The following is a 22023-nucleotide window of genomic DNA, read 5'->3' as shown; positions in this document are numbered from 1 at the left end:
TGCACTGCAGTACTTAATGCAGCTGGTGGCCACAACAGATACTGACTGTTACATTTGATTTTGACCCCCTCCCCCCCATTTGTTCAGGGACACATTATTCCATATCTGTTAGTCACATGTCTGTGGAACTTGTTCAGTTTATGTCTCAGTTGTTGAATCTTGTTATGTTCATACAAATATTTACACATGTTAAGTTTGCTGTAAATAAACAGAGTTGACAGTGAGAGGACGTTTCTCTTTTTGCTTTTTATGTATTTGTGAAGCAGAGGTCCTGGGTTCGAGACAGGTATGTGCTGCATGGGGATGGAGTGGTACACGCTCAGCAATCAGCGTGACGTCCTTTTACACGATTTTCCCACTAGTAATTACCAGGTGAAGTGCTTTTTTCCCCAGCCTTATGTGCTAAATACAACCTTTCAACTTAGTTATGAATGTCGGGTTAGTGTTGAATATAGGCAGGTCAGTAGCACATCTAGCCACTAGATGGCGGGATAATTATGAGATAAAACCGAGCCATCTCACTGGGCATAGACGTCCGTTCAACATTATTCCACGATTTAATTCAACCAGTGTGATCCCAGCGGGATGGGAGAACTCTTGTCTGCATTCTGCGTTTGATTGAATACAGGCCTGTAATTCAACTAGAATAAAACACTGAAATATGTTACTGTGAAACTGTAATCACAGTACAAGTGTGTCTTGTACTGGGATAGGATAAAGTAATCCTTCTAACCCACCTACCCCCCCCCCCCCCCCCCAAAAAAAATATATATTTACAAAAAATAAAAAATATATATAAAAACAAATATAGATGTACTATTGTAAAGTGGTTGTTCTACTGGATATCATAAGGTGAATGCACCAATTTGTAAGTCGCTCTGGATAAGAGCGTCTGCTAAATGACGTAAATGTCTTGATTTAGTGCTTTTTTAAATGCAAGCTGAGAATTAATTCAGCCAGCCACTCTAAAAATCTGCCAGTGAGAAATGAAATCTCGTAAACTATTAAAAATCGTAAACCATCTCTGGTATGATATGCATAACTTTGACAGACCAGTTTCAGGAGGAAAGCATTTGTGTGACTAGTCTCATCTCCTTTATAGCTACAGTCAGCAGAACCATGTATTTAGACAGTTAGACCAATGAGGTTTCTGCGTGATGATACATTTACATGACACTTGAACATTCTGTGGCAGCCATGTTAGTTCCCCATTAACTTTACATGTGGAATATTAAAACAATGCTATGTAACCGAATGTCTAGAATTAGAACAATATTCAACATTCTAAAAGTTGACCAAACTCTCGAATGTCTCTGCAGTCGAAATCCGTTCGGCCCTCCTGTATTCTATTCATTCTACACCGCGTCATGGTGAAGTCAGATTAGTCCATATAAGGAGGTGGGGTTTGGAGAATTGATCGGGCCACATCAAGAAAAGCAGCCAAACGTCATACTGAACTAGTGCAGAGTAGACTCGACAAGGATACAGCGACAGTAGGCTGTCAACTGAACTATCATAAACCCTATTAAGAGATATAATTTACACTCCTGTGTATTACAATGGACTGCGCTTTTGAGCACTTGGATGCTGTTGGTTTTCTGGAGATTTGGCAACACTTTGATGCAGACGGTGACAATTATTAATATTATAACCTAACCATGCGAGCTATGGTTTCATAACTTGATATATGTTATTTTTGATGCAATAAAAACCATGTTATTTATGTAAAGAAAACGTTTAAAATGTATTCTAAAACGTATGAGAGAGTATTTTAAATGTTGATAATGCTTCTCCAGATAATGGTTACATCGAGGGGAAGGAGTTGGATCACTTCTTCCGTCACATGATGACGAAATTAGGTCCGGAGGTAAGTACATATATTTTCCCTTTTATCTTTTAACTATTTTATTAGCAGCCTAATAACGCGCAACACATTTGAAGCGCAGCAGGTGCACTTTGTCTATTTGCGAGTTACTGCCAGAAACTAGTGTGCGCCCTTATAAATGACGCATAACAGATACATTATTATTATAAATATCCTCTTCTAAATATGACTCACTGTTCCTCGGAAGTGTTATCGGACGTTCCTCTATTACAGATAGCCTACAACGGGTTAAAGGCACTTCCTCTTGTATACCGTAAGTGGTGTGCCACTGTTGCCTCTATGGGAGATTACCAACAACATGTTATTTTTGTGTTAAGTATTTACAGTCGATCAATGTACCTCTTGGTCTAGATGAGTGAATAAAACGATTCGATGGCAGGCTTCTGATGATTGACAAGTAAATACAACTATGGGTTGTATCAGGAAAAACAGCCAGTACTTTTCCCATGTAATTGTGCAGCAAAGGGCAGCGTATCTTTAGTTATAGCTCTGTCCAAACAAAGGCTCCACCTTTTAGTATGTGTTTGTCTTTTTCCTGAGTGGGTTAAGCTGCTGTCCAGATGGGCTCAAGGATGACATTAGGATGCTACAGGCATCAGCAAACGCAATTAGGGTGTGTGTCCCAATTGGCACCCTATTCCCTATATAGTGCACTACTTTTGACCAAAGCCCTATGGCACCCTGTTCCCTATATAGTGAACTACTTTTGACCAGAACCCTATGGCACCCTGTTCCCTATATAGTGCACTACTTTTGACCAAAGCAATATGGCACCCTGTTCCCTATATAGTGCACTACTTTTGACCAAAGCCCTATGGAACCCTGTTCCCTATATAGTGCACTACTTTTGACCAAAGCCATATGGAACCCTGTTCCCTATATAGTCCACTACTTTTGACCAGAGCCAATAGGGCACCCTGTCCCCTATATAGTGCACTACTTTTGACCAGAGCCAATAGGGTGCCATTTGGGACGTATAGTTGATGTTCTGGCCTACTTCCCAGTGGGTGGTTAGAGAGAGGCCATGTTCAGCACTGAGAATGGGTTCTGTGATGGGGATGTAGTTGTTTAATGGTTCCTGCAGATGTGTAGAAAACTAAATATTGTTGTGATATTGTTAAAATACATGAAACTGACCACCACTTGGTAGTCATAAGACCAATAACATCTGTGCTCAGTTTTCATCTCATTGGCTATCATATAAACAGGAAGTATTGACATTAAAGTCTGAAAGGACAAATCTGGAGAAGTTTTTGGTTTCCTAGAATATTATAATCACTTGCCTAAAAAAAATGTCAATTAGCTATTTACATGCAGAAGTGAAATATATTTCCTGACTTTCACTTACACATACGAGAGGAATCAGAAAGATCAGCACTGGAATTCTTTATATTTTGGTTGTGAGCATCAATTACATTCTCAGAGCTCAACTAGCCCGACTGCAATAAATTCCATAAATTGTCTGTATTTCACTTTGCTTTCAGTCTTACACTAAAGATCGTCCTGTCCCTGCCCTTAGACCACGGACACACTACTTGGTCAATATGTTCACTTACATTGGACATCATTATGCTTAAGGTCAACAGCTGATAAGGAACATAATAATATTGACAACAGACTCATGTCTCTGTATTATGAGAAGCTGCTGTCACCTACATGTCTGGGACAGGTCATTTATTGACAACAGACTCATGTCTCTGTATTATGAGAAGCTGCTGTCACCTACATGTCTGGGACAGGTCATTTATTGACAACAGACTCATGTCTCTGTATTATGAGAAGCTGCTGGCACCTACATGTCTGGGACAGGTCATTTATTGACAACAGACTCATGTCTCTGTATTATGAGAAGCTGCTGTCACCTACATGTCTGGGACAGGTCATTTATTGACAACAGACTCATGTCTCTGTATTATGAGAATCTGCTGTCACCTACATGTCTGGGACAGGTCATTTATTGACAACAGACTCATGTATCTGTATTATGAGAAGCTGCTGGCACCTACATGTCTGGGACAGGTCATTTATTGACAACAGACTCATGTATCTGTATTATGAGAAGCTGCTGGCACCTACATGTCTGGGACAGGTCATTTATTGACAACAGACTCATGTATCTGTATTATGAGAATCTACTGGCACCTACATGTCTGGGACAGGTCATTTATTGACAACAGACTCATGTCTCTGTATTATGAGAAGCTGCTGGCACCTACATGTCTGGGACAGGTCATTTATTGACAACAGACTCATGTCTCTGTATTATGAGAATCTGCTGGCACCTACATGTCTGGGACAGGTCATTTATTGACAACAGACTCATGTCTCTGTATTATGAGAATCTGCTGGCACCTACATGTCTGGGACAGGTCATTTATTGACAACAGACTCATGTCTCTGTATTATGAGAAACTGCTGGCACCTACATGTCTGGGACAGGTCATTTATTGACAACAGACTCATGTCTCTGTATTATGAGAATCTGCTGGCACCTACATGTCTGGGACAGGTCATTTATTGACAACAGACTCATGTATCTGTATTATGAGAATCTGCTGTCACCTACATGTCTGGGACAGGTCATTTATTGACAACAGACTCATGTATCTGTATTATGAGAATCTGCTGTCACCTACATGTCTGGGACAGGTCATTTATTGACAACAGACTCATGTCTCTGTATTATGAGAAGCTGCTGTCACCTACATGTCTGGGACAGGTCATTTATTGACAACAGACTCATGTCTCTGTATTATGAGAAGCTGCTGGCACCTACATGTCTGGGACAGGTCATTTATTGACAACAGACTCATGTATCTGTATTATGAGAAGCTGCTGGCACCTACATGTCTGGGACAGGTCATTTATTTGTGTTTGTTCCTGCTCTCACTGTATGTACACAGCTAATTAGTTATGAAGTGTATCTCTAGGGAAGTAATATTTGATATAAATCCGTATTATATATACCTTACATACAACCCGTAATAAGACTATGAAATTAATGATCAAAACTGGTATCTGTCTCCATAAAGAGGATTATGGTTGAGTTTAAGTAACAGGCTATCAAGAAAGGTATGAGAATGGAGAACTAAAGGAAAGTAGATTTAAATACATTGTAATACAAACGATTCACATAAGCTTAAATTGCAATACATTATTATAGGCATGATAAGAGAGAGAGAGAAGTCATAGCCTGAAAAAGCCATGCCCCAAGAGGCCATGGGAAGGAGAGAGAAAGAGAGAGAGTGTATTTCACCACAGCAGGTCAGGAACACAAAGAGAAAGACAGAATGAAACACTCCTTTATAACACCTGAGTTGTTTGGGTTCCAAATGTGAGTTGTTGACCAATAGGATTACTTTAAAAGTGACCTTCCAATCAGAAGACAACAGAAGCTCTGCTTGACAGAGATGTGACAGAATGGGGAATGGTGAGATAATGCAGCATTCCTAAGACAACACACAGGAAGTCATTGCATACAGTGTAGAGAGTCAGTTCAGGGAGGAAGCATCATTGATCATCGGGTATATTACATTTCCACCAGAGAAGAGAGACATGTGGGTACCAGTAAGCACATCTGGTCAGAGGAGAGAGAGGGAGGGGGGAGGGGGAGTCATAGTGACTGTGGTAACTGTTATTCTGATCTCTCTCTCCGTGCAGGATAAAGTAACAGAGGAGAGGGTCCAGAGGCTGAAGCAGAAGTTCATGTCAGCCTATGATGTCACCGCAGACGGACGCCTGCAGATCCAGGAGGTAACGTCAACAGATGGATAGGAACCTATAGCTATAACAATCTGAGATACAGATGGATAGGGGAACCTATAGCTATAACAATCTGAGATACAGATGGATAGGGAAACCTATAGCTATAACAATCTGAGATACAGATGGATAGGGAAACCTATAGCTATAACAATCTGAGATACAGATGGATAGGAAACCTATAGCTATAACAAGCTGAGATACAGATGGATAGGAAACCTATAGCTATAACAATCTGAGATACAGATGGATAGGAAACCTATAGCTATAACAATCTGAGATACAGATGGATAGGGAAACCTATAGCTTTAACAATCTGAGATACAGATGGATAGGGAAACCTATAGCTATAACAATCTGAGATACAGATGGATAGGGAAACCTATAGCTATAACAATCTGAGATACAGATGGATAGGAAACCTATAGCTTTAACAATCTGAGATACAGATGGATAGGGAAACCTATAGCTATAACAATCTGAGATACAGATGGATAGGGAAACCTATAGCTATAACAATCTGAGATACAGATGGATAGGGAAACCTATAGCTATAACAATCTGAGATACAGATGGATAGGGAAACCTATAGCTATAACAATCTGAGATACAGATGGATAGGAAACCTATAGCTATAACAATCTGAGATACAGATGGATAGGAAACCTATAGCTATAACAATCTGAGATACAGATGGATAGGAAACCTATAGCTATAACAATCTGAGATACAGATGGATAGGAACCCTATAGCTATAACAATCTGAGATACAGATGGATAGGAAACCTATAGCTATAACAATCTGAGATACAGTTGGATAGGGAACCCTATAGCTATAACAATCTGAGATACAGATGGATAGGGAAACCTATAGCTATAACAATCTGAGATACAGATGGATAGGAAACCTATAGCTATAACAATCTGAGATACAGATGGATAGGAAACCTATAGCTATAACAATCTGCGATACAGCCAAGAGAACATCTCTGAGAGACATGAGTGACACAAGCTGACAAATAGCACAGTAACCTCAAGAGAGAGAGAGAGAAAAATGCTTTCATCCACTTTCAAAAGAAGACCAATTCATTTGACCACAAATCTCAAAGGCTTCCAGCATTTATAAGTGGGGGAAATGATCAATATATTTGTGTGGTTTCTGTGGGACGTTTTACTGTATATGGGAGTGGTCACTCACAGTAAACGTCCTCTCAGCCATCTGAAGATGACAGACAAGCCACACCGTCTCTTTGTGTGGTTGATGTGGAGAGCGCAGCGCTAGCAGCTAAGGGCGATGAAACCATTTCACTAATGGGATGAACAGTATACCGTTTGTAGAGATGGAGTGATAGGCACTTGTTTTAATTGTCAAAAGCACGATTCAGCATATATGACAGCCAATTGCATGACCAGATTCATTACACATGAACCAGCAGGAATCAATGACTGGTGCCACCTTTTTTCTCAGAGTTCTTGTTGGACAGTATTTTTGGTGCACAGTGCTGCAGTAGTAACCTACAACTGGTCTGTTTTCTCATGGTCTTTCCTCTCTCTCTCTCTCTCTCTCTCTCTCTCTCTCGCTCTCTCGCTCTCTCTCTGTCTCTCTGTCTATCTCTCACTCTCTCTCACTCTCTCTCTCTCTCTCTCTTGCTCTCTCTCTCTCTGTCTCTTTCTCTCTCTCTGTATCTCTCTCTCTGTATCTCTCTCTCTCTGTATCTCTCTCTGTATCTCTCTCTCTCTGTATCTCTCTATCTCTCTCTTGCTCTCTCTCTGTATCTCTCTATCTCTCTCTCGCTCTCTCTCTCTCTCTCTCTGTATCTCTCTCTCTCTGTATCTCTCTCTCTCTCTGTATCTCTCTCTCTCTCTGTATCTCTCTCTCTCACTCTCTCTCACTCTCTCTGTCTCTCTCACTCTCTCTTTCTCTCTCTCTTTCTCTCTGTCTCTCACTCACTCCCTCTCTCTCTCTCTCTCTCTTTCTCTCTCTCTGTCTCTCTCTCTCTCTTTCTCTCTGTCTCTCTCTCTCTCTCACTCTCTCTTTCTCCCACTCTCTCTCTCTCTCTCTCTCTCCGCAATGTTGATCAGCTCCCAATGTAATCCCCTAATGCAGTGCTAATATAATTAGTACTAAGAGGGGACTGCACAAGATCCCGTTGGGCACTCAGCACAGTTAGATCTGGATGCCTGCCAGGTCCACAATTAGTGGGTCTGATGAATTGCTGCCACGTCACTGGCATCGTACTTCACTGACATCATACTTCACTGGCATCGTACTTCACTGGCATCGTACTTCACTGGCATCGTACTTCACTGGCATCATACATCACGGTCTCTCTGGGAAAAAGGTGCAGCTTCAGTGATTCAGTTAGAGAGGGGTGAATCAACAGTTAGAGAGGGGTGAATCAACAGTTAGAGAGGGGTGAATCAACAGTTAGAGAGGGGTGAATCAACAGTTAGAGAGGGGTGAATCAACAGTTAGAGAGGGGTGAATCAACAGTTAGAGAGGGGTGAATCAACAGTTAGAGAGGGGTGAATCAACAGTTAGAGAGGGGTGAATCAACAGTTAGAGAGGGGTGAATCAACAGTTAGAGAGGGGTGAATCAACAGTTGGAGAGGGGTGAATCAACAGTTGGAGAGGGGTGAATCAACAGTTAGAGAGGGGTGAATCAACAGTTAGAGAGGGGTGAATCAACAGTTAGAGAGGGGTGAATCAACAGTTAGAGAGGGGTGAATCAACAGTTAGAGAGGGGTGAATCAACAGTTAGAGAGGGGTGAATCAACAGTTAGAGAGGGGTGAATCAACAGTTAGAGACGCTGACTCTGGGCTGGTTGTATGGGAGGTCAGCTGGGTTGGGAGAGAGACTCTTAAGGATGGCTTCTCTCTCTTCTTACTCCCACGGATATCTTGCTGATAACTGTGGTGTAATTATCATGATATACAGTTGAATGCACTTTAGTTGAATTCACGTATTGTAAGTGACTCTGGATAAGAGCATCTGCTAAATGTTCATGTGTATTTGGTTGTGTTGCAGTTGGCCATGATGATCCTGCCACAGGATGAGAACTTCCTCCTGGTGTTCCGCAGGGAAGCCCCTCTGGACAACAGTGTAGACTTTATGAAGGTAAGAAGCCCCTCTGGACAACAGTGTAGACTTTATGAAGGTAAGAAGCCCCTCTGGACAACAGTGTAGACTTTATGAAGGTGAGAAGCCCCTCTGGACAACAGTGTAGACTTTATGAAGGTAAGAAGCCCCTCTGGACAACAGTGTAGACTTTATGAAGGTAAGAAGCCCCTCTGGACAACAGTGTAGACTTTATGAAGGTAAGAAGCCCCTCTGGACAATAGTGTAGACTTTATGAAGGTGAGAAGCCCCTCTGGACAACAGTGTAGACTTTATGAAGGTAAGAAGCCCCTCCGGACAATAGTGTAGACTTTATGAAGGTGAGAAGCCCCTCTGGACAACAGTGTAGACTTTATGAAGGTAAGAAGCCCCTCTGGACAACAGTGTAGACTTTATGAAGGTGGAATGGTCTGTGTGGTGATCTGTTGGAGTGGTCTGAGTGGTGATCTGGTCTGAGTGGTGATCTGTTGGAATGGTCTGTGTGGTGATCTGTTGGAATGGTCTGAGTGGTGATCTGTTGGAATGGTCTGAGTGGTGATCTGTTGGAATGGTCTGTGTGGTGATCTGTTGGAATGGTCTGTGTGGTGATCTGTTGGAGTGGTTTGTGTGGTGATCTGTTGCAGTGGTCTGAGTGGTGATCTGGTCTGAGTGGTGATCTGTTGGAATGGTCTGAGTGGTGATCTTTTGGAATGGTCTGAGTGGTGATCTGTTGGAATGGTCTGAGTGGTGATCTGTTGGAATGGTCTGAGTGGTGATCTGTTGGAATGGTCTGAGTGGTGATCTGTTGGAATGGTCTGTGTGGTGATCTGTTGGAATGGTCTGAGTGGTGATCTGTTGGAGTGGTCTGAGTGGTGATCTGTTGGAATGGTCTGTGTGGGGATCTGGTCTGAGTGGTGATCTGTTGGAATGGTCTGTGGTGATCTGTTGGAGTGGTCTGAGTGGTGATCTGGTCTGAGTGGTGATCTGTTGGAGTGGTCTGAGTGGTGATCTGTTGGAATGGTCTGAGTGGTGATCTGTTGGAATGGTCTGAGTGGTGATCTGTTGGAATGGTCTGAGTGGTGATCCGTGCACCTGCCAGATCTGTAGAACCAAATACGTGAGATGTAAGTTGTAATTTATGGAAAGAATGTTCGCAGTTCCTTTTTCTATGTGAACTCCATTTGTTGTGTGTGGCTATCACAGTAACTCTGAAGACAAATCACTCAGCATCACCTCACCTGGATAAGCAACCTAATGCTTACTAAGGGTCATTGATGGCAGCTGGTATTTGTATTTACAGCAGTAGTAACTGATTGTCCTTCTTGTCTCTGTAGATCTGGAGAAAGTATGACGCTGACAGCAGTGGATACATATCAGCTGTGGAGCTGAAGGTAATGTTGTTTAACTCCACTCCTACACACAGAAGGTAATGTTGTTTAACTCCACTCCTACACACAGAAGGTAATGTTGTTTAACTCCACTCCTACACACAGAAGGTAATGTTGTTTAACTCCACTCCTACACACAGAAGGTAATGTTGTTTAACTCCACTCCTACACACAGAAGGTAATGTTGTTTAACTCCACTCCTACACACAGAAGGTAATGTTGTTTAACTCCACTCCTACACACAGAAGGTAATGTTGTTTAACTCCACTCCTACACACAGAAGGTAATGTTGTTTAACTCCACTCCTACACACAGAAGGTAATGTTGTCTAACTCCACTCCTACACACAGAAGGTAATGTTGTTTAACTCCACTCCTACACACAGAAGGTAATGTTGTCTAACTCCACTCCTACACACAGAACTAACTCCACTCCTACACACAGAACGTAATGTCTTTATATTTATCAAACCATGTTAGATCTGATTTCAGTGAATCAGGAAATTAAACAATATTGCCCTTTTTATTGCTTCTCTCCTTCTTTGTAAACAGGGTTTCCTGAAGGACTTGTTCCAGCAGCACGGGAAGGCTGTGTCCTCCAGCAAACTGGAGGAGTACACAGACGCAATGGTAAAACAAGTCTCCTAGCCCTTTCCTGTAGTCAAATGACCAAATCGCCCCCTAGTGGCCTCATTGGTGAAATGTTATTAATACTTTTGTAATAATATGATAATAATAATTAATAAATACTATTTCAAAACAAACACTGAAAATGTGTTCTTCTTGGTTCCTGGAGGTACTAAAGATATCCTCTTGGTTCCTGGAGGAACATAGGGCCTGTACTAAAGATATCCTCTTGGTTCCTGGAGGAACATAGGGCCTGTACTAAAGATATCCTCTTGGTTCCTGGAGGAACATAGGGCCTGTACTAAAGATATCCTCTTGGTTCCTGGGGGAACATAGGGCCTGTACTAAAGATATCCTCTTGGTTCCTGTTGCCATTCTTGGGATGCTTCCTTTCCCGTTTGGCCATGACACTCAGTCTTTATAGTCTCTTACCCACTGATTTACAATCTCTCTCTCCAGTGTGTGTAAAATAAGATAACTCAAGCACTACGTCTAATCAACCTAATGCAGTCATCAGTCTCTAATCAACCTAATGCAGTCATCAGTCTCTAATCAATCTAATGCAGTCATCAGTCTCTAGAACCATTAATGCAGTCATCAGTCTCTAGAACCATTAATGCAGTCATCAGTCTCTAGAACCATTAATGCAGTCATCAGTCTCTAATCAACCTGATGCAGTCATCAGTCTCTAATCAACTAATGCAGTCATCAGTCTCTAGAACCATTAATGCAGTCATCAGTCTCTAATCAACCTAATGCAGTCATCAGTCTCTAGAACCATTAATGCGGTCATCAGTCTCTAATCAACCTAATGCAGTCATCAGTCTCTAGAACCATTAATGCGGTCATCAGTCTCTAATCAACCTAATGCAGTCATCAGTCTCTAGAACCATTAATGCGGTCATCAGTCTCTAATCAACCTAATGCAGTCATCAGTCTCTAGAACCACTTAATGCGGTCATCAGTCTCTAATCAACCTAATGCAGTCATCAGTCTCTAGAACCACTAATGCAGTCATCAGTCTCTAGATCAACCATTAATGCAGTCATCAGTCTCTAGAACCATTAATGCAGTCATCAGTCTCTAGAACCATTAATGCAGTCATCAGTCTCTAGAACCATTAATGCAGTCATCAGTCTCTAGAACCATTAACGCAGTCATCAGTCTCTAGAACCATTAATGCAGTCATCAGTCTCTAATCAACCTAATGCAGTCATCAGTCTCTAGAACCATTAATGCGGTCATCAGTCTCTAATCAATCTAATGCAGTCATCAGTCTCTAGAACCATTAATGCAGTCATCAGTCTCTAGATCAATCTAATGCAGTCATCAGTCTCTAATCAACCTAATGCAGTCATCAGTCTCTAATCAACCTAATGCAGTCATCAGTCTCTAGAACCTAATGCAGTCATCAGTCTCTAGAACCATTAATGCAGTCATCAGTCTCTAGAACCATTAATGCAGTCATCAGTCTCTAGCAACCATTAATGCAGTCATCAGTCTCTAATCAACCTAATGCAGTCATCAGTCTCTAGAACCATTAATGCAGTCATCAGTCTCTAGATCAATCTAATGCAGTCATCAGTCTCTAGAACCATCTAATGCAGTCATCAGTCTCTAGAACCATTAATGCAGTCATCAGTCTCTAGAACCATTAATGCAGTCATCAGTCTCTAATCAACCTAATGCAGTCATCAGTCTCTAATCAACCTAATGCAGTCATCAGTCTCTAATCAATCTAATGCAGTCATCAGTCTCTAGAACCATTAATGCAGTCATCAGTCTCTAGAACCATTAATGCAGTCATCAGTCTCTAATCAACCTAATGCAGTCATCAGTCTCTAATCAACCTAATGCAGTCATCAGTCTCTAGAACCATTAATGCAGTCATCAGTCTCTAGAACCATTAATGCAGTCATCAGTCTCTAGAACCATTAATGCAGTCATCAGTCTCTAGAACCATTAATGCAGTCATCAGTCTCTAGAACCATTAATGCAGTCATCAGTCTCTAATCAATCTAATGCAGTCATCAGTCTCTAGAACCATTAATGCAGTCATCAGTCTCTAATCAATCTAATGCAGTCATCAGTCTCTAATCAATCTAATGCAGTCATCAGTCTCTAATCAATCTAATGCAGTCATCAGTCTCTAAGTCAACCATTAATGCAGTCATCAGTCTCTAGAACCATTAATGCAGTCATCAGTCTCTAGAACCATTAATGCAGTCATCAGTCTCTAATCAACCTAATGCAGTCATCAGTCTCTAGAACCATTAATGCAGTCATCAGTCTCTAGAACCATTAATGCAGTCATCAGTCTCTAGAACCATTAATGCAGTCATCAGTCTCTAATCAACCTAATGCAGTCATCAGTCTCTAGAACCATTAATGCAGTCATCAGTCTCTAGAACCATTAATGCAGTCATCAGTCTCTAATCAACCTAATGCAGTCATCAGTCTCTAATCAACCTAATGCAGTCATCAGTCTCTAGAACCATTAATGCAGTCATCAGTCTCTAGAACCATTAATGCAGTCATCAGTCTCTAATCAACCTAATGCAGTCATCAGTCTCTAATCAACCTAATGCAGTCATCAGTCTCTAGAACCATTAATGCAGTCATCAGTCTCTAGAACCATTAATGCAGTCATCAGTCTCTAGAACCATTAATGCAGTCATCAGTCTCTAGAACCATTAATGCAGTCATCAGTCTCTAGAACCATTAATGCAGTCATCAGTCTCTAATCAATCTAATGCAGTCATCAGTCTCTAATCAACCTAATGCAGTCATCAGTCTCTAATCAACCTAATGCAGTCATCAGTCTCTAATCAATCTAATGCAGTCATCAGTCTCTAATCAATCTAATGCAGTCATCAGTCTCTAGAACCATTAATGCAGTCATCAGTCTCTAATCAATCTAATGCAGTCATCAGTCTCTAATCAATCTAATGCAGTCATCAGTCTCTAGAACCATTAATGCAGTCATCAGTCTCTAATCAACATAATGCAGTCATCAGTCTCTAGAACCATTAATGCAGTCATCAGTCTCTAGAACCATTAATGCAGTCATCAGTCTCTAATCAACCTAATGCAGTCATCAGTCTCTAGAACCATTAATGCAGTCATCAGTCTCTAGAACCATTAATGCAGTCATCAGTCTCTAGAACCATTAATGCAGTCATCAGTCTCTAGAACCATTAATGCAGTCATCAGTCTCTAATCAACCTAATGCAGTCATCAGTCTCTAGAACCATTAATGCAGTCATCAGTCTCTAATCAATCTAATGCAGTCATCAGTCTCTAATCAACTAATGCAGTCATCAGTCTCTAATCAATCTAATGCAGTCATCAGTCTCTAATCAACCTAATGCAGTCATCAGTCTCTAGAACCATTAATGCAGTCATCAGTCTCTAGAACCATTAATGCAGTCATCAGTCTCTAGATCAATCTAATGCAGTCATCAGTCTCTAATCAACCTAATGCAGTCATCAGTCTCTAATCAATCTAATGCAGTCATCAGTCTCTAGAACCATTAATGCAGTCATCAGTCTCTAGAACCATTAATGCAGTCATCAGTCTCTAGAACCATTAATGCAGTCATCAGTCTCTAGAACCATTAATGCAGTCATCAGTCTCTAATCAATCTAATGCAGTCATCAGTCTCTAATCAATCTAATGCAGTCATCAGTCTCTAATCAACCTAATGCAGTCATCAGTCTCTAATCAATCTAATGCAGTCATCAGTCTCTAATCAATCTAATGCAGTCATCAGTCTCTAGAACCATTAATGCAGTCATCAGTCTCTAGAACCATTAATGCAGTCATCAGTCTCTAGAACCATTAATGCAGTCATCAGTCTCTAATCAATCTAATGCAGTCATCAGTCTCTAGAACCATTAATGCAGTCATCAGTCTCTAGAACCATTAATGCAGTCATCAGTCTCTAGATCAATCTAATGCAGTCATCAGTCTCTAGAACCATTAATGCAGTCATCAGTCTCTAGAACCATTAATGCAGTCATCAGTCTCTAGAACCATTAATGCAGTCATCAGTCTCTAATCAATCTAATGCAGTCATCAGTCTCTAATCAACCTAATGCAGTCATCAGTCTCTAATCAATCTAATGCAGTCATCAGTCTCTAATCAATCTAATGCAGTCATCAGTCTCTAGAACCATTAATGCAGTCATCAGTCTCTAGAACCATTAATGCAGTCATCAGTCTCTAGAACCATTAATGCAGTCATCAGTCTCTAATCAACCTAATGCAGTCATCAGTCTCTAGAACCATTAATGCAGTCATCAGTCTCTAATCAATCTAATGCAGTCATCAGTCTCTAATCAATCTAATGCAGTCATCAGTCTCTAGAACCATTAATGCAGTCATCAGTCTCTAATCAACCTAATGCAGTCATCAGTCTCTAGAACCATTAATGCAGTCATCAGTCTCTAGATCAATCTAATGCAGTCATCAGTCTCTAGAACCATTAATGCAGTCATCAGTCTCTAGAACCATTAATGCAGTCATCAGTCTCTAGAACCATTAATGCAGTCATCAGTCTCTAATCAACCTAATGCAGTCATCAGTCTCTAATCAACCTAATGCAGTCATCAGTCTCTAGAACCATTAATGCAGTCATCAGTCTCTAGAACCATTAATGCAGTCATCAGTCTCTAATCAATTAATGCAGTCATCAGTCTCTAATCAACCTAATGCAGTCATCAGTCTCTAGAACCATTAATGCAGTCATCAGTCTCTAGAACCATTAATGCAGTCATCAGTCTCTAATCAATCTAATGCAGTCATCAGTCTCTAATCAACCTAATGCAGTCATCAGTCTCTAATCAACCTAATGCAGTCATCAGTCTCTAATCAATCTAATGCAGTCATCAGTCTCTAATCAATCTAATGCAGTCATCAGTCTCTAATCAATCTAATGCAGTCATCAGTCTCTAGAACCATTAATGCAGTCATCAGTCTCTAGAACCATTAATGCAGTCATCAGTCTCTAATCAACCTAATGCAGTCATCAGTCTCTAATCAACCTAATGCAGTCATCAGTCTCTAGAACCATTAATGCAGTCATCAGTCTCTAGAACCATTAATGCAGTCATCAGTCTCTAATCAACCTAATGCAGTCATCAGTCTCTAATCAACCTAATGCAGTCATCAGTCTCTAGAACCATTAATGCAGTCATCAGTCTCTAGAACCATTAATGCAGTCATCAGTCTCTAGAACCATTACTGCAGTCATCAGTCTCTAGAACCATTAATGCAGTCATCAGTCTCTAATCAATCTAATGCAGTCATCAGTCTCTAATCAACCTAATGCAGTCATCAGTCTCTAATCAACCTAATGCAGTCATCAGTCTCTAATCAATCTAATGCAGTCATCAGTCTCTAATCAATCTAATGCAGTCATCAGTCTCTAATCAATCTAATGCAGTCATCAGTCTCTAGAACCATTAATGCAGTCATCAGTCTCTAGATCCATCTAATGCAGTCATCAGTCTCTAATCAATCTAATGCAGTCATCAGTCTCTAGAACCATTAATGCAGTCATCAGTCTCTAATCAATCTAATGCAGTCATCAGTCTCTAATCAATCTAATGCAGTCATCAGTCTCTAGAACCATTAATGCAGTCATCAGTCTCTAATCAACCTAATGCAGTCATCAGTCTCTAGAACCATTAATGCAGTCATCAGTCTCTAGAACCATTAATGCAGTCATCAGTCTCTAGAACCATTAATGCAGTCATCAGTCTCTAATCAACCTAATGCAGTCATCAGTCTCTAATCAACCTAATGCAGTCATCAGTCTCTAGAACCATTAATGCAGTCATCAGTCTCTAGAACCATTAATGCAGTCATCAGTCTCTAATCAACCTAATGCAGTCATCAGTCTCTAATCAACCTAATGCAGTCATCAGTCTCTAGAACCATTAATGCAGTCATCAGTCTCTAATCAATCTAATGCAGTCATCAGTCTCTAGAACCATTAATGCAGTCATCAGTCTCTAATCAATCTAATGCAGTCATCAGTCTCTAGAACCATTAATGCAGTCATCAGTCTCTAATCAACCTAATGCAGTCATCAGTCTCTAATCAACCTAATGCAGTCATCAGTCTCTAGAACCATTAATGCAGTCATCAGTCTCTAATCAATCTAATGCAGTCATCAGTCTCTAATCAACCTAATGCAGTCATCAGTCTCTAGAACCATTAATGCAGTCATCAGTCTCTAGAACCATTAATGCAGTCATCAGTCTCTAGAACCATTAATGCAGTCATCAGTCTCTAATCAACCTAATGCAGTCATCAGTCTCTAGAACCATTAATGCAGTCATCAGTCTCTAATCAATCTAATGCAGTCATCAGTCTCTAATCAATCTAATGCAGTCATCAGTCTCTAATCAATCTAATGCAGTCATCAGTCTCTAATCAACCTAATGCAGTCATCAGTCTCTAGAACCATTAATGCAGTCATCAGTCTCTAGAACCATTAATGCAGTCATCAGTCTCTAGAACCATTAATGCAGTCATCAGTCTCTAATCAACCTAATGCAGTCATCAGTCTCTAGAACCATTAATGCAGTCATCAGTCTCTAGAACCATTAATGCAGTCATCAGTCTCTAATCAACCTAATGCAGTCATCAGTCTCTAATCAACCTAATGCAGTCATCAGTCTCTAATCAACCTAATGCAGTCATCAGTCTCTAGAACCATTAATGCAGTCATCAGTCTCTAGAACCATTAATGCAGTCATCAGTCTCTAGAACCATTAATGCAGTCATCAGTCTCTAATCAATCTAATGCAGTCATCAGTCTCTAGATCAATCTAATGCAGTCATCAGTCTCTAGATCAATCTAATGCAGTCATCAGTCTCTAATCAACCTAATGCAGTCATCAGTCTCTAGAACCATTAATGCAGTCATCAGTCTCTAGATCAATCTAATGCAGTCATCAGTCTCTAATCAATCTAATGCAGTCATCAGTCTCTAATCAATCTAATGCAGTCATCAGTCTCTAATCAATCTAATGCAGTCATCAGTCTCTAATCAATCTAATGCAGTCATCAGTCTCTAATCAATCTAATGCAGTCATCAGTCTCTAGAACCATTAATGCAGTCATCAGTCTCTAATCAATCTAATGCAGTCATCAGTCTCTAGAACCATTAATGCAGTCATCAGTCTCTAGAACCATTAATGCAGTCATCAGTCTCTAGAACCATTAATGCAGTCATCAGTCTCTAATCAACCTAATGCAGTCATCAGTCTCTAATCAATCTAATGCAGTCATCAGTCTCTAATCAATCTAATGCAGTCATCAGTCTCTAATCAACCTAATGCAGTCATCAGTCTCTAGAACCATTAATGCAGTCATCAGTCTCTAGAACCATTAATGCAGTCATCAGTCTCTAATCAACCTAATGCAGTCATCAGTCTCTAATCAATCTAATGCAGTCATCAGTCTCTAGAACCATTAATGCAGTCATCAGTCTCTAATCAATCTAATGCAGTCATCAGTCTCTAGAACCATTAATGCAGTCATCAGTCTCTAGAACCATTAATGCAGTCATCAGTCTCTAATCAACCTAATGCAGTCATCAGTCTCTAAACCATTAATGCAGTCATCAGTCTCTAGAACCATTAATGCAGTCATCAGTCTCTAGAACCATTAATGCAGTCATCAGTCTCTAAACCATTAATGCAGTCATCAGTCTCTAATCAATCTAATGCAGTCATCAGTCTCTAATCAACCTAATGCAGTCATCAGTCTCTAATCAACCTAATGCAGTCATCAGTCTCTAATCAATCTAATGCAGTCATCAGTCTCTAATCAATCTAATGCAGTCATCAGTCTCTAGAACCATTAATGCAGTCATCAGTCTCTAGAACCATTAATGCAGTCATCAGTCTCTAATCAATCTAATGCAGTCATCAGTCTCTAGATCCATCTAATGCAGTCATCAGTCTCTAATCAATCTAATGCAGTCATCAGTCTCTAGATCAATCTAATGCAGTCATCAGTCTCTAGAACCATTAATGCAGTCATCAGTCTCTAGAACCATTAATGCAGTCATCAGTCTCTAGAACCATTAATGCAGTCATCAGTCTCTAATCAATCTAATGCAGTCATCAGTCTCTAATCAATCTAATGCAGTCATCAGTCTCTAGATCCATTAATGCAGTCATCAGTCTCTAATCAACCTAATGCAGTCATCAGTCTCTAATCAATCTAATGCAGTCATCAGTCTCTAGAACCATTAATGCAGTCATCAGTCTCTAGAACCATTAATGCAGTCATCAGTCTCTAGAACCATTAATGCAGTCATCAGTCTCTAATCAATCTAATGCAGTCATCAGTCTCTAGAACCATTAATGCAGTCATCAGTCTCTAGAACCATTAATGCAGTCATCAGTCTCTAATCAACCTAATGCAGTCATCAGTCTCTAGAACCATTAATGCAGTCATCAGTCTCTAGAACCATTAATGCAGTCATCAGTCTCTAGAACCATTAATGCAGTCATCAGTCTCTAATCAACCTAATGCAGTCATCAGTCTCTAATCAATCTAATGCAGTCATCAGTCTCTAATCAATCTAATGCAGTCATCAGTCTCTAATCAATCTAATGCAGTCATCAGTCTCTAGAACCATTAATGCAGTCATCAGTCTCTAGAACCATTAATGCAGTCATCAGTCTCTAGAACCATTAATGCAGTCATCAGTCTCTAGAACCATTAATGCAGTCATCAGTCTCTAGAACCATTAATGCAGTCATCAGTCTCTAATCAATCTAATGCAGTCATCAGTCTCTAATCAACCTAATGCAGTCATCAGTCTCTAATCAATCTAATGCAGTCATCAGTCTCTAATCAATCTAATGCAGTCATCAGTCTCTAGAACCATTAATGCAGTCATCAGTCTCTAGAACCATTAATGCAGTCATCAGTCTCTAATCAATCTAATGCAGTCATCAGTCTCTAATCAATCTAATGCAGTCATCAGTCTCTAGATCCATTAATGCAGTCATCAGTCTCTAATCAATCTAATGCAGTCATCAGTCTCTAATCAATCTAATGCAGTCATCAGTCTCTAGAACCATTAATGCAGTCATCAGTCTCTAGAACCATTAATGCAGTCATCAGTCTCTAGAACCATTAATGCAGTCATCAGTCTCTAATCAATCTAATGCAGTCATCAGTCTCTAGAACCATTAATGCAGTCATCAGTCTCTAGAACCATTAATGCAGTCATCAGTCTCTAGATCAATCTAATGCAGTCATCAGTCTCTAATCAACCTAATGCAGTCATCAGTCTCTAATCAACCTAATGCAGTCATCAGTCTCTAATCAATCTAATGCAGTCATCAGTCTCTAATCAATCTAATGCAGTCATCAGTCTCTAATCAACATAATGCAGTCATCAGTCTCTAGAACCATTAATGCAGTCATCAGTCTCTAGAACCATTAATGCAGTCATCAGTCTCTAATCAACCTAATGCAGTCATCAGTCTCTAATCAACCTAATGCAGTCATCAGTCTCTAGAACCATTAATGCAGTCATCAGTCTCTAGAACCATTAATGCAGTCATCAGTCTCTAGATCACACTCTAATGCAGTCATCAGTCTCTAATCAACCTAATGCAGTCATCAGTCTCTAGAACCATTAATGCAGTCATCAGTCTCTAGATCACATCTAACTGCAGTCATCAGTCTCTAGAACCATTAATGCAGTCATCAGTCTCTAGAACCATTAATGCAGTCATCAGTCTCTAATCAACCTAATGCAGTCATCAGTCTCTAATCAACCTAATGCAGTCATCAGTCTCTAATCAATCTAATGCAGTCATCAGTCTCTAATCAATCTAATGCAGTCATCAGTCTCTAGAACCATTAATGCAGTCATCAGTCTCTAGAACCATTAATGCAGTCATCAGTCTCTAGAACCATTAATGCAGTCATCAGTCTCTAATCAATCTAATGCAGTCATCAGTCTCTAATCAACCTAATGCAGTCATCAGTCTCTAGAACCATTAATGCAGTCATCAGTCTCTAATCAACCTAATGCAGTCATCAGTCTCTAATCAACCTAATGCAGTCATCAGTCTCTAGAACCATTAATGCAGTCATCAGTCTCTAGAACCATTAATGCAGTCATCAGTCTCTAATCAATCTAATGCAGTCATCAGTCTCTAGAACCATTAATGCAGTCATCAGTCTCTAGAACCATTAATGCAGTCATCAGTCTCTAATCAATCTAATGCAGTCATCAGTCTCTAGAACCATTAATGCAGTCATCAGTCTCTAGAACCATTAATGCAGTCATCAGTCTCTAGAACCATTAATGCAGTCATCAGTCTCTAATCAATCTAATGCAGTCATCAGTCTCTAATCAACCTAATGCAGTCATCAGTCTCTAGAACCATCTAATGCAGTCATCAGTCTCTAGATCCATCTAATGCAGTCATCAGTCTCTAGAACCATTAATGCAGTCATCAGTCTCTAATCAATCTAATGCAGTCATCAGTCTCTAATCAATCTAATGCAGTCATCAGTCTCTAGATCCATTAATGCAGTCATCAGTCTCTAATCAATCTAATGCAGTCATCAGTCTCTAATCAATCTAATGCAGTCATCAGTCTCTAGAACCATTAATGCAGTCATCAGTCTCTAATCAACCTAATGCAGTCATCAGTCTCTAGAACCATTAATGCAGTCATCAGTCTCTAGAACCATCTAATGCAGTCATCAGTCTCTAGAACCATTAATGCAGTCATCAGTCTCTAGAACCATTAATGCAGTCATCAGTCTCTAGAACCATTAATGCAGTCATCAGTCTCTAATCAATCTAATGCAGTCATCAGTCTCTAATCAATCTAATGCAGTCATCAGTCTCTAATCAATCTAATGCAGTCATCAGTCTCTAATCAATCTAATGCAGTCATCAGTCTCTAGAACCATTAATGCAGTCATCAGTCTCTAGAACCATTAATGCAGTCATCAGTCTCTAATCAACCTAATGCAGTCATCAGTCTCTAATCAACCTAATGCAGTCATCAGTCTCTAGAACCATTAATGCAGTCATCAGTCTCTAATCAATCTAATGCAGTCATCAGTCTCTAGATCCATTAATGCAGTCATCAGTCTCTAGAATCCAATCCTAATGCAGTCATCAGTCTCTAGATCAATCTAATGCAGTCATCAGTCTCTAGAACCATTAATGCAGTCATCAGTCTCTAATCAATCTAATGCAGTC

At 40.2% G+C, this 22023-nt stretch overlaps 1 protein-coding gene across 9 annotated transcripts in view; it reads left to right on the top strand.

Annotated features, from left to right (window-relative positions):
- The first annotated feature begins 1421 nt into the window (after nt 1–1421).
- Nucleotides 1422–22023, top strand: part of LOC106572986 (secretagogin) — a 79876-nt gene continuing 59274 nt past the window's right edge. For 8 of the 9 annotated variants that reach the window (XM_082959193.1, XM_082959196.1, XM_082959185.1 and 5 more), the window contains exons 1-6: nt 1423–1629; nt 1797–1867; nt 5546–5638; nt 8677–8766; nt 10080–10136; nt 10685–10762. In XM_082959193.1, the coding sequence (XP_082815319.1) occupies nt 1560–1629; nt 1797–1867; nt 5546–5638; nt 8677–8766; nt 10080–10136; nt 10685–10762 (459 nt within the window). In that variant the 5' untranslated portion in view covers nt 1423–1559. Of the gene's footprint in view, nt 1630–1796; nt 1868–5545; nt 5639–8676; nt 8767–10079; nt 10137–10684; nt 10763–22023 lie in introns of all 9 variants that reach the window. The other variant, XM_082959200.1, reaches the window with a different exon arrangement.

The sequence above is a fragment of the Salmo salar genome, chromosome 02 (assembly GCF_965601325.2).
Source record: "Salmo salar chromosome 02, fSalSal1, whole genome shotgun sequence".
NCBI classification, from domain to species: Eukaryota; Metazoa; Chordata; class Actinopteri; order Salmoniformes; family Salmonidae; genus Salmo; species Salmo salar.
This window is presented reverse-complemented; position numbering and strand designations above follow the sequence as displayed.